The 12052-nt window shown below is 32.2% G+C and overlaps 1 protein-coding gene across 2 annotated transcripts; it reads left to right on the forward strand.

Annotated features, from left to right (window-relative positions):
• The first annotated feature begins 8673 nt into the window (after positions 1 to 8673).
• LOC18039353 (zinc finger BED domain-containing protein RICESLEEPER 2) lies at positions 8674 to 11648 on the forward strand. 2 transcript variants are annotated; one of them, XM_024182353.1, is made up of 5 exons: positions 8674 to 8937; positions 9028 to 9160; positions 9463 to 9522; positions 9654 to 9713; positions 9846 to 11648. In XM_024182353.1, the coding sequence occupies exons 2-5, from the start codon at positions 9041 to 9043 to the stop codon at positions 11544 to 11546; spliced, it is 1941 nt and encodes a 646-aa protein (XP_024038121.1). In that variant the 5' UTR covers positions 8674 to 8937; positions 9028 to 9040; the 3' UTR covers positions 11547 to 11648. The 2 variants fall into 2 exon arrangements, with proteins under 2 accessions (XP_024038121.1, XP_024038120.1); XM_024182352.1 differs by having other exon boundaries at positions 9011 to 9160; positions 9846 to 11647.
• Positions 11649 to 12052: the final 404 nt, after the last annotated feature.

Here is a 12052-nt window from a genome sequence, read left to right on the forward strand (position 1 = left end):
AGCAAGGAACGTTTTGTTTGCTTCAATTGCATTGCTAGGCCATTGGCACAAAGGAAATTAAAAGCCGCCGAACGTGCTTACGTTGAAGGTAATAACAAGATCACGGAGTATCACCAAAATCTGATTTTTCGTATGTCATCTTAGCTTCAGCAGAAACAAATGCATGTCTTGATGAGAGTATACCCCACACGCTTCGTTTTCACAATTAGTGAATTTTCTCAAAGTTTGGACGCAACAATTTAAGCTCATCACGTCGGTAAAAGTACTTAATTATTTAGGTCAAATTTGTCGTTGTTAATGTTTACATGGTAACATGGTAACAATAAATATAGTACGGCTTGTTTGTAGATTCTAAAAGTCTTCTGTATATGTTTATAAACCATAAACGCAGCTATAAAAATTACTTATTTGTAAGTTACTCGAAAAGAAAGATATAAAATGTATTCTCCTTTTATTTTTAATTATAATTAAGCAACAATTGTTCATTTGTGAGTGCCATGCTAGCTTAGCTCGTAAAATCTCTTGAATGAAACAAATAGTTTGAGATTTGAACTCTGGTCACATAGGTGAGGAGGGAATTAGGTTGTCATTAGATTATAATTTAAAAAAATATTCATTTTTTTTTATTGTATAAACTTTCATCTCCACAGCTAAGGGATTCGTTTAATACTAATGTTGGACATTTACTTAAAACTTAAAATTTTCAGTTTATTAGTTTCTTTAACATGTCATTAGAGTCAATGTCTCATATTTGATTTGCCTCATTTTTGTGAGTGAGCTCTTTGTCTTTTGACCTATTTAATTTTTCGAGCGCTCTTGTCTCAGATCACTTTTCATTGAGAGGATTTATTGAAATATCTCTGATTTCTTGACTATCAATTTTAAGCTTTTTTGATATAGTAATTTGCTAATAGCCATAATACCTGACGTGGGACTTGTAGTGTTATTAACGTTAAGAATCTTACAGTAAATGTTATCTTTATGCACTTAATCCACAAAGTAATGAAAGATGAAATTTGATCGAGTGCATTGAAAGCCATTGCAATATCTTCCGGTTATATTTAATCTCCGTTGAAATGGATGTTGCCAAGCAGGGGTTCGCTAGTTATTGCTAACGCCACCTCTCAACTTTATTGGGGCCCCAAAAATAGTATCGGTCAAAATTCAGATGCAACAAATTGCTTCATTCGACGAAACCGCGAAAAAAAAATTATAATGTCATTCGTCTTTTTTTTTTTTAATCATTAAATTTACTTTTCTCACATCAGAATTCAGCAAGGAGAAATCAAAGAGCAGCTTATATTTTGCGAATTTATATTACAAGTGGAGCACCAGAAACCAAATGGGCATCTAATCACCTCCCAATCATCGCGGCATTGTCAAGTCGTCCAACGTAAGAAGGACATATTGCAATGAGTCCAACTAAGAATGGTCTGTTCAATTTCCTTCTTGGTGAAATGATGATTGACGTTTTGGACCCATCAGGAAAATGCAAGCCCGCCAGTAAACTAATGGATGCAAATAAAAGAATGTAAAGGAGACACGATGAGTTGGAGTGTGCCCATTGCCCTAATCCTACACTGTGAAAAGATGTGATCGGGTACTCTTTAAAGAGTATAGTGGCAAGAAGCGTGATACTAAGTGCTGGGAATTTTGAGGCAGTTCCAAGAGGCAGGAGCAAGTGCTTGTCGATCATATATATCTTTTGTGTTGATCCTTTTAATATTAATCAGATGTTTTCTATTATTTTCCATAGATAGCTAGGGTTTCTTTGAGAGTAGGGTTTGGCTGCATCTGCATGTCTGCGTCTGTATTGGATGCGTTTATGTGTGTGATTCCACTAGAATAGTTTTGGTTCAATCTGGCTAATGATAGAGGCGAATAGGTGATGGGTCAAGGCTAAAGGGACATCCATTTTTCCACTTGTCTTTAATTAAATATCTTCTTTTCTCTGTCGGTTTCTCAGGTGAAGTTGGGGTAGGTACCGTAGGTTTATGGGTGCTCACAACTGTGTATTCAGAAAAGGGGGGAATAAATTTTAAAAGTTAACCTCTCTAGGCTCTTGTTGGAGTGCTTTGTTCTAAACTCTCTTGGGTTACAAAATTATGAAAGACATGAAAGTTACATATTAATCAGGGATTTTTTCAATATTTACATTATTATATACCATAATGATCATAATACTCGTCATATTTAATATTATAAGAGCGTGATAATTCTTGCTGTATATGAAAGATATTATGATCTTTATCATTTTAGCTCATAATATTATTGTTTGTCTTAATCTAAGAAGTTTTTAAAAATCATCATGTAGAGAATTTTTAAAATCTTATGTGATTTTCCACCCGGAACTATAATCTTATAATTTACTTTTATACAAATAATGGGTAAGAATGAATGTTCATTTCTCGTTTACAAATCTCTCTCATTCCGTGAGGTTCACACTAGGAACAAAAATCTCTTTGTGAATAATACTAGAAGACCATGAAAATGTATTCTAAGTTTTTAAATATATTTATTTTCTGAAAATAACCAATTCCAAGAACATTAATTTTGGTTCTGTGCATGACAGCCGATGTAAATGTTTCATTTTTTTTTTTCGGGTCAAAAGAAAAAAAAGGTGTGCCAATATTAATATATGCGAAATACTTGCTTTTTTTTAGAAGAAACAAATAAATAGCTGAATCCCACATTCCCGCCGGCCCATTTGCACTCGGGCACTAAAACTCTTGTCACATTTGTAAACTTTTATTTATGTATATAAACATCAAACCACAACGTGTTTGAGTGACGGATTAATTAATTTCCTCCGGTTCACGACGTTATAGCAAAATAGAGACCGTACTTTTTCTCATCTTCAATTTGCACTTTAATTTGTTTCTTTTAGGACAATTAAAATACTATAATTTTAACCCATCACAGCATCGATTTTTGTTTTCTGCTAAACATCCAAAATGCAAAAGTCTTTGCTTCTTCTTTATCATTAGTCCTTTGACTCTCGATTTGCATGTACATCTTTGAGCCTTTGACTGATTGTCGATAAATCATGCTAACAAAACCCTAGCGTGTCAATCCCTTAGCAAGAAACCTAATGCACTTCAGAATATATATATATATATATATACATATATATACACACACACACACATAACATCAATATCTTTTATTTTACTTTTAAATTAATTGAAAGCAACAATTCTTTTATAAAGGCTTATATAATGGCTTATATAATTGCATGCATAAGTGATAGCACGGTTTCAAAAGTTTTGGTCAAAGATTCATCTTTCTCATAATGTATATTGGGAATCTTTTGTACTGATTAATTCAAGTGGGTTCTTTATAAGACCTTTGCTTTGCTTGTGATCTCTAGCTATCGAAAACAGATGATGAACAAGTTACACTTATGCATGCTTTTACTTTTGCCCTTTTTTTCTTTTCCCGAAAGCCCTTTTTTAAAATAAAAAAAATTAAAACAGCGATACAAGTCCCAAAAAGTTGGCTAATTGATATAGCCTATAAAGAAGCAGGTTTTAAGATGATTATAGCTTTATCAATAACTTTTTTGGAGCTGTTGGTCTGTCATATTGTATTATTTGATGGCCACATTTGTTTTCTCCTTATTTATATGATTGTTTCGCGAATGGAATTTATTTTATTTTATCATAAAGTCGAAAGAAAAGGAAAATCATACGTAAGTTAGACCAAAATAGTGTAGATTCATTATTTTCTTCAATTAACAATAGTTAATCACTTGCATTTTGGTCATGGATTCAAATGCTAAAAGCCGAAAGACTATGGGATACGTGACAAGGATAACTCGTGTCAATAATATATCAGTTGGCTATGATCAGTTTAGCCAGAATTGAATTAATTAATTACTTCTCATTTTGTTTTATTTTTTTGTGTTAATTAACTGTTGGTTGTAGATGAGAATCCATGCTTTCGTTTTAATTTGAAGGGCATGAAATATAAAGAGTGGTTAAGGATGATTTTTTTTTTTAAGCAAAAAATGATGTATTAGTTTACTATAAAAGCTTCACTGCATTAGGCCATATTGTATGTACTGAAAGTTCAAAGTGCCTACGCCCTACAGGCAGCATTTATAAGAAATTGTTAGTTTTTCCTTACTAAAATCAACCTATATCATTTACTCCACTCTATTTTCATAATAGTCAATAATCCTTGTGTCAATATAATTTTACAGTATTATTTTTATTTTTAAATAGATTCTTATTCATATTTATTATAAATTAAATAAATAATATAAATGAAAATAAAAAAATAAAAAATAAGTACTAAAAATAAGAAAATATATTTCAATGTGAATAAAAATTAATAATAGTATTTTTGCAATTTTTATTTTTTAAATATTTTATAATAAATATATTTTATATTTTCAAGATAAATTATCAAGTACTATTTACCACTCTTTTTCTTTAAAATTTTTATGCCTTTTTTAATATTATAAAAATAGTAGAAAATAAGTGGTAGATATTGATTTCTGTAGGGACAAATTTGACAGTCTCCCTAACTTTTACAAGAGTACGATTATTTTTTTACTTTGAAATTTGATAATCAAATAAATCAACGAATAAGAATTGAATTCTTACTAACAAGAAAATGAAGAACAAGAAAACTTTAATAACTTAGTGAAGCTTTTATAAGCTTGCATGATCCGATGAAAAACAAGCACCATGAACCATTTTTATATTTTTTTTAAATCAACATTTAAGGATCACAAATGCTTTTAAACAAATGATCTCAATCCTATATCGTATCGATTGAAATAAAAAAGTTTTTTAAAAATTATAATGGGATATTGATATTAATTTATTTGCCGAGGAAGAGCCATAATCACCTTACAAAATAAGTCACACGTTTAACGACATGAAGTTTAAACATTATTAAAAGTCACACATTTAACCGAGGTTCATTCAAAAGAGAAAAAAAAAACCCCACCAATGCTCTAGCACCAGCAGTGCATAACTCGCCGTTCAAATCACAAGATTGTATGGAAGTTTCTTTCTAAACATGGTGCTGAGTGTTGACATTCAATCACGAATTAATCATTCAAAAAAAAATCTCGTCAACTTCTCACCAACGAATTAGACCAAATAATTAGTCCTTTTTTTTCTTTTTTTGAGGAAACAAATAGTCCATTACAAGAGTAAAAATAATATTTTATTTTTTATAACAAATTTTCTATTCATGATTTTTTTTCATCAAATTCAACTTTCTTTCCCCAAATAATTAATATACAAAAGACTTTTGTTCGAAATTCAGTCTTTACTTCTTGAATTACACAGCTTGTTTCAGTTCAAGATCAATAGAACCGATCTTAAGTTTTAATAAGTAATAATAAATTGATCCTTTATTATTTTTACAATATTAACTAAAAAAATAATGATGATGAAAAGGCTTTTTTTTTTTTTTTTTTTTTTTATTGTTCTGGAGAATCACATTACTTTGTTTACCAAATTGCCAATGCTTTATCGTTTCATTATCACCGCCAACGACTACCACTTAAAAGATGAAAAAGAATTTTCAGTTTGCTGCATTTTTTATTTTGTCAAGTCATTCACAGACAAGACACAGCGTTTGAGTTAATCAATTTGGATTGTGTGTTGGTCAGATTTATCTTCTTAACATTATCTCAATTTGTATCTTCAGTTACCTCAAATGTAGCTCGACTCGACTGTCCTCGAATACTAACGAAACGGAAACGTTGTCGGATTTACTAATAGAAGAAATTAGGTTTCTGTATAATGATAAGTCTTGTTGAAAGTTTGAAGGAATAATACTAGGGTTTTGAGCTTTTTTTATAACAAGTTTAAATATCGTGAATTTACCAAAATAAGCAAATTTAAAATATAATATCATAATTAAATTATCCTAATCAAAATAAGAAAAGGAAAACAAACAACACTCAAATTTGAATTCTAGAAAAAAAGATAAAAAAAACTTAGGAAAATTAGGAAAAAATCTTAAAAATAGAAAACGATCGGGAAAAAAAATAGAATTTTTAGCTCGGCCATGGGGCAGAACTGCGTAGACGGTACTGGGTTTTGTTCGTTTCGTCGTAAGCTTTAAAACGGTATATTATATGCTAAAAAAGGATACTTGTATCTCAAGTTATGACCTCCAAAAAATACACTGCTCGCAACACACAACACTCTACATCAAATACACATTTATGACCATAGAATTTAAGTTTACATAATAATAAAGAAGAATAATTAATATTTAATTAATAAGATTTATATATATAGACACATATAACACAGCATACATAAAATATGCCCTCATTTGCTCAAAAGATGATCGCTTGATTCACTAAGCAATTAATGTCCTTGTCGGGGCTCAAAATGATGAATAAATTAAACCATAACAATGACAATTTATCATTAAATTGATTCACCCATTGACAAAATGTTGATGAGCACGATATCTTTTGTCTACTTTACTTTTAGGTTTAACTTTCTAACAAATTGTCAACTATAGATGCTATGGAGAAGTAATTATGGTAATAATTTAGAGTCTTTATATATTTAAAATTTAATCTTCCTCCGTTCCTCAGTTATTCCAAATGAGAAGACAAAGAAAAGCATATGACGATAACAAAAGCAAGATAAGTTGTGCACGTCTAGTTCATATCGGAAATATAAAGTGAATTAATTAGACATTTGTATCGAGTCGAACCACCAAAAATTGCACAGTGTAGATGTTGCATGCGCCTTTCAAAGACCAATAACTTCAATTCCTTCTGAAAAAGAAGCAAGCTAATGTCTAAGAAAGTGGAATCCACACAACAGTATATTCACATACATTGTTCAAGATTTTAGTGGTTATTGGCCATTAATTATTATAAGAAAGAAAGAAGAAAGAAAGAAGTTCTATGGATAGAAATTTTACGTGTATTGCACATAAAAAAGATCTTTAGATAATATTGGAACTCACGTTATATCACCTTTTTATTACATTTTTAAAGACAAAAACAAGTGCCTAATTATTTTGTGGACTGAACTACTGAAGGGTTACCCAATGTGTGTATTTTTCATCTCCAATTGTGTTAATCGTATCTTTTAAGATGGAGCTAAAGCAAAAGTTTTCACCATTTTCATCATTCACTTTTTCGACCGCCACAATAGCGGCTACGATTTTCTGCATCCCCACTTTGACGTGCTGACCAAATCGCGCACTAAGGAAATATGTTAATTAAATCAATGTTCAATTTCTGTTTTTATGAACATATGGATACTTTTGCTTTGCTAGATGATGAAAGAATAAAGGTTCAATGAATTTTATAGCATAATTTTGCATTTTGTGAAATATGGATATACTCACCCTTTTTTTCTTCCAGATAGGTGCATCTGTATTTTCTCTTTTATCGGTATCTTTTGTTTAGATAATTGATACAAGATTTTAAAAAATATATATGATTCTTAACATGAATACTTGCAAAAATTTGGCTTTGATACAATTATTTGGGGCATTAAGTTATAGGTGTTCAAATAAATAAATAAAAAACCATCTTATTGGGTGAAATAACTTGTTCTATTTGCTAATATAATTAAAGTTCCCTTCATTAAATAACAACCCTCTAACTAGTTGTATTACATTGCACGTATATAAGATTTTCTCTAAAATCAAACATCAATTTAACCGATAAATTATTCATGAATTGTAGAGCAGAATTGTTTGAGAGATTGATTGTTTGGTTACCATTTGACAGATATATTTGGTTTATCAGTGGATAAATATTGAATAATAATCCTAGGGTTCGTAAGTATTATCCAAAGATTTCTTAATTGTATTAATGAATTTAAAGTTATTAAGTTCTATTAACGAATTAAATTATGCACAAAACAACATCATCTTTTAAGGGGTAGGCAAAGTTCTAATTCAATTTTTTGTCCCTACATTTGATAGTATTTGAACTTGAGAGGTTATGATGATGCTTAGCTTCAAGTGGTGAGAAATAACAGGGAGAAAAAATATAGTAGATTTTTTATTTATTTATTTGTCACGCATCAAAATTAATACAATCAATAAAAATAAAATCCATCACTCTATTTATAAAATTTAGTAAAACCCAACAATCATAACTCATTATATGCTAGTGGTGGTGAAAATGAATGGTGGGGATAATGGTACGTTTGAGAGAGAGAGAGAGCGAGAGCTGATGAGAGGAAAAAAATAAAAATAAAAATAAAAATAAGGATAATTTTAGAAACTGGCCCACTTATTTTTTGTCCATCAAACCAATGCTCATACCTTTTAATTTGTAAAGCGAAAAACCAAATCATAAACCCAAACATGAATTGAAGTAGTAGATTAAAATCACAAAATTCAGATGCAAAACAAGTCCGTCCTTCCATTTGTTTTAATAAAGTTTTGAAAATTCTCGTCATTCACGTAAAAGTTAGGGAAATATTACCGGCCCAGAGGAAATGACAAGATCGGCCCAAACGCCCCTCCTTTTTCGGAACGCAAGTAAGAAATTAAGAGTTGTGCTATTAGCACCACGAAGACATCCTAATAAAACCCCTTCCCACATTTACAAACAACTCACGGCTCTGGAAATATATCAGTGTTGGTGGTACCCAAGGGGCCAAGGCTTGGTAAGGCATTTTGCCTTTTCTTTTCGCTCATTCTGAAGTCTAAACCCCGTGCTGTTCCAGTCAACTATCGTGTGGGAAAGGAATTTACTTTTTGAACACGGTGTCATTCATTCATTAGAGGGAAAGAAAAGAAGGAACAAGCACCGACCCTGATCAGATCGTTGACGTTGAAGTTGATCCATCGCTTTGCATTTACCTACCGCGTCCACTTTTCCTCAATCACCATTCCTTTGCAGAAAGATTTGTGCGTCTGTCCGGGACATTGAGAGCTCTTGGACCCTTTTTAATTAGCCTGTCAGCTTTGACCTGCAGCCAGGTACTTTAATTTACACATGTTTAAATATTGTTTCAACATAAAAATTAAGCTCATTTGAATTTACATGATTCAGCTGTTCGTTCTGCTCAGAACTGAAGTTTCTATGGCGAAGGAGCTGTCATATACTTGGCCGAACGGATGCACACACGTTCCCGGAGGAAGCCTACCCTCCCTATCCTCGGGTAAAAGTAGTGATGCTGAAATCAGTACACGTCCACAGCAGGTACCCCTCTGTTCTCTGTTTCTAGAGATCGAAAAGATTTTAATTTTATTGTCGTTTTTTTAAGAATCTATGATGATTTTATTCCTGCAGTTGTTTCATGAAAAACTTAGAAAATCATCATACATTACTAAACTATGTAGACCATTAATGCTCTGTTTTGTGATGTATCTAGTAAGTCATCCGAATTCTTGACCTGTGCTAATTACTAAACCTTTTATGAAGATCCATTCCTATTTCCAAATGATCCCATGGAGCTCAATTTAATTCTTTTCATTATGATCACCACCGGTCTCTGTTGACAGGAAATCAATATTAATGAGGCTGAAGAACAGAATGAGAATCAAGAGAAAGTGATGTCTCTAGTAAGTCATCCGAATTCGTGGCCTGTTCTAATTACTAAACTTTTTATGAAGATCCATTCCAATTTCCAAATAATCCCACGGATCTCAATTTAATTCTTTTCATTATGATCACCACCGGTCTCTGTTGACAGGAAATCAATATTAATGAGGCTAAAGAACAGAATGAGAATCAAGAGAAAGTGATGTATCTAGTAAGTCAACCGAATTCGTGACCTGTGCTAATTACTAAACCTTTTTATGAAGATCCATTCCAATTTCCAAATAATCCCATGGAGCTTAATTTAATTCTTTTTATTATGATCACCACCGGTCTCTGTTGACAGGAAATCAATATTAATGAGGCTAAAGAACAGAATGAGAATCAAGAGAAAGTGATGGTGAACCAAGACGCCAAGAATTCTTGCCGTAATAAACGAAAAAAATCAGAGGCTTGGGATCATTTCTCAAAGCGTAATGGATTGGCTGTATGCAATTATTGTGGGAGGGAATTTGATGGTTCAAGCAAGAAAGGAACCACTCATCTCAAGAACCATTTTCAAAGATGCCCAGGTAAAAGAAACGGAGATGTTGATAAATTTATTAAATCTGTGATTGATGCAATAGGATTAGGGATGAATTCTGAGCATTGGGATCCATTAGTGCTAAACTCCAAAAAGGACGATATACTCCAAGTTTACAATAAAGAGAAGGAAAAACTTCGCAGGTTTCTCAATAAACTCTCATGTCGTTTTAGCTTAACAATTGAGTGGTATGCGAATTTCTGCCTCCTGGTGGTACATTATATCAATGATGGTTGGGATCCAATGTGGAAGGTTATTAGTGTTCAGGATGTCAGATTTCCTTACAGTATTCTGTTAGAAAATATGAAACTTTCCTGCTTGGATTGGCAGATTGATAGGGATATATGTATGGTAATTACCACGGGCGATAATGTGATTAGTGAGATTAACAGCTGGGTTTGTGAAAGGGGTTCACTTCCCTTTGGTGGGCAGATGATGGCTATTGGTGGCTTGGTTGAAATTCTTCTCACTTTTGTTGAGAATTTATCATCCCGCACATGTGATACAGTTGGAATAAGGCGGTGTTTTCGTGATGTCCTTAAGAGTACTCCATTGAATGAACATAAATTTGGAAAGATTTCAGCTGCTAAAGTTAAGTCCATGGGCAATAAAACTTACGGCTTTGAACAGCTTGAGATTGCCGTGGGTCTTAAGGAAGTTCTTTGTGAGCTTGTGAATGCCGATTCTAATTTCAAGTCAATGAATTTAACAAAGGAAGACTGGCAGAAGGCGACTGTCGCATATGAGCATATAAAAGCCTTACACGATGTAGCGTGCAGTTTATCAGAGAGCAAATGTAAAACGGCAAATGCATATTTCCCAAAGGTATGTGACATATATATGAAATTGCTTCAATGGGAAAGAAGTGAAGATGATCGTGTCGGCAAGATAGCCTTGGAAGCAAGAGAAATATTTTTTAACAGATATTGGATGAAGTATGAATTAATCCTAGTAATTGCAGCTGTTCTTGATCCGCGGTTCAAAATGGATATTGTGCAACTTTGGTATAAAGAGATTTATGCTAGTGCTGCTCACACACATCTTGAGAAAATTAAAGACGAATTTAATCATGTTTATAATGAATATGCCAAGGGCTCCGGAAAATCCAGATCTGGTGATGCGAGTTCTTCAATGTCATTCAAATTGTTAGACGCTATGGGTAGACCGTGTACGTTGTTGCATGGCGTCTTTGATGACGCTTCACCAAAATCAGAACTTGATTGCTATTTGAACGAGCCTAAATTTCCCAGGGTTGAAGAGTTTGACATACTGGCTTGGTGGCGTGTTAACACTCCAAAATTTCCAACGCTTGCAAGGATGGCTCGTGATTTTTTAGCAATGCCTATTTCTCCTAGTGCTACTACTGCATATGCTTGCTTCAGTAAAGAAGCTAAGGATATTTTTGATACAGGCCTAGATAATGACCTTATAACTGCCTTGGTGTGTTTAAAAGGATGGTTGTAATTAAAGCCTAAAAAAAATTTGAAAAACTCTTCTGAGCGGAGTAAAAGTTGTCCTCAATTTTGCTACTTACTAAAAATGTTTTTCTTTCAATATGCAAAAATGTATTATGAATCTAATTGTGAAGTATCTAAAGTGTTATCTAAGTTTCTAATTCATTTCTCAATCTCTAAATTGAATATAATTATAAATAGGGTTGGCAAAATCTAGATTCGGATTTGAATATCCGTGTCTGCATTTACATTTTTATACATGAATCCGCAAAAAAAATATGTGGATCTGCATGTGGGTAATAGCCGCAATGGATGTGGGTGGATATTCCAGATATTCGGATCCACAAAAATTAAAATTTGATAATTTGATATATAATTTAAAAATTCAATGATTTACCTCTTAATATGAAAAAAAAATTCAATCATAATTCAACAATTAATAATTGAACATGAATAACATACAACAACATCATAAATCGATATATAAAATTCAATTTTTAGTATATATTTTTTAAA

This window comes from Citrus clementina, unplaced genomic scaffold (genome assembly GCF_000493195.1).
Source record: "Citrus clementina cultivar Clemenules unplaced genomic scaffold, Citrus_clementina_v1.0 scaffold_6, whole genome shotgun sequence".
In the NCBI taxonomy this organism is placed as follows: domain Eukaryota; kingdom Viridiplantae; phylum Streptophyta; class Magnoliopsida; order Sapindales; family Rutaceae; genus Citrus; species Citrus x clementina.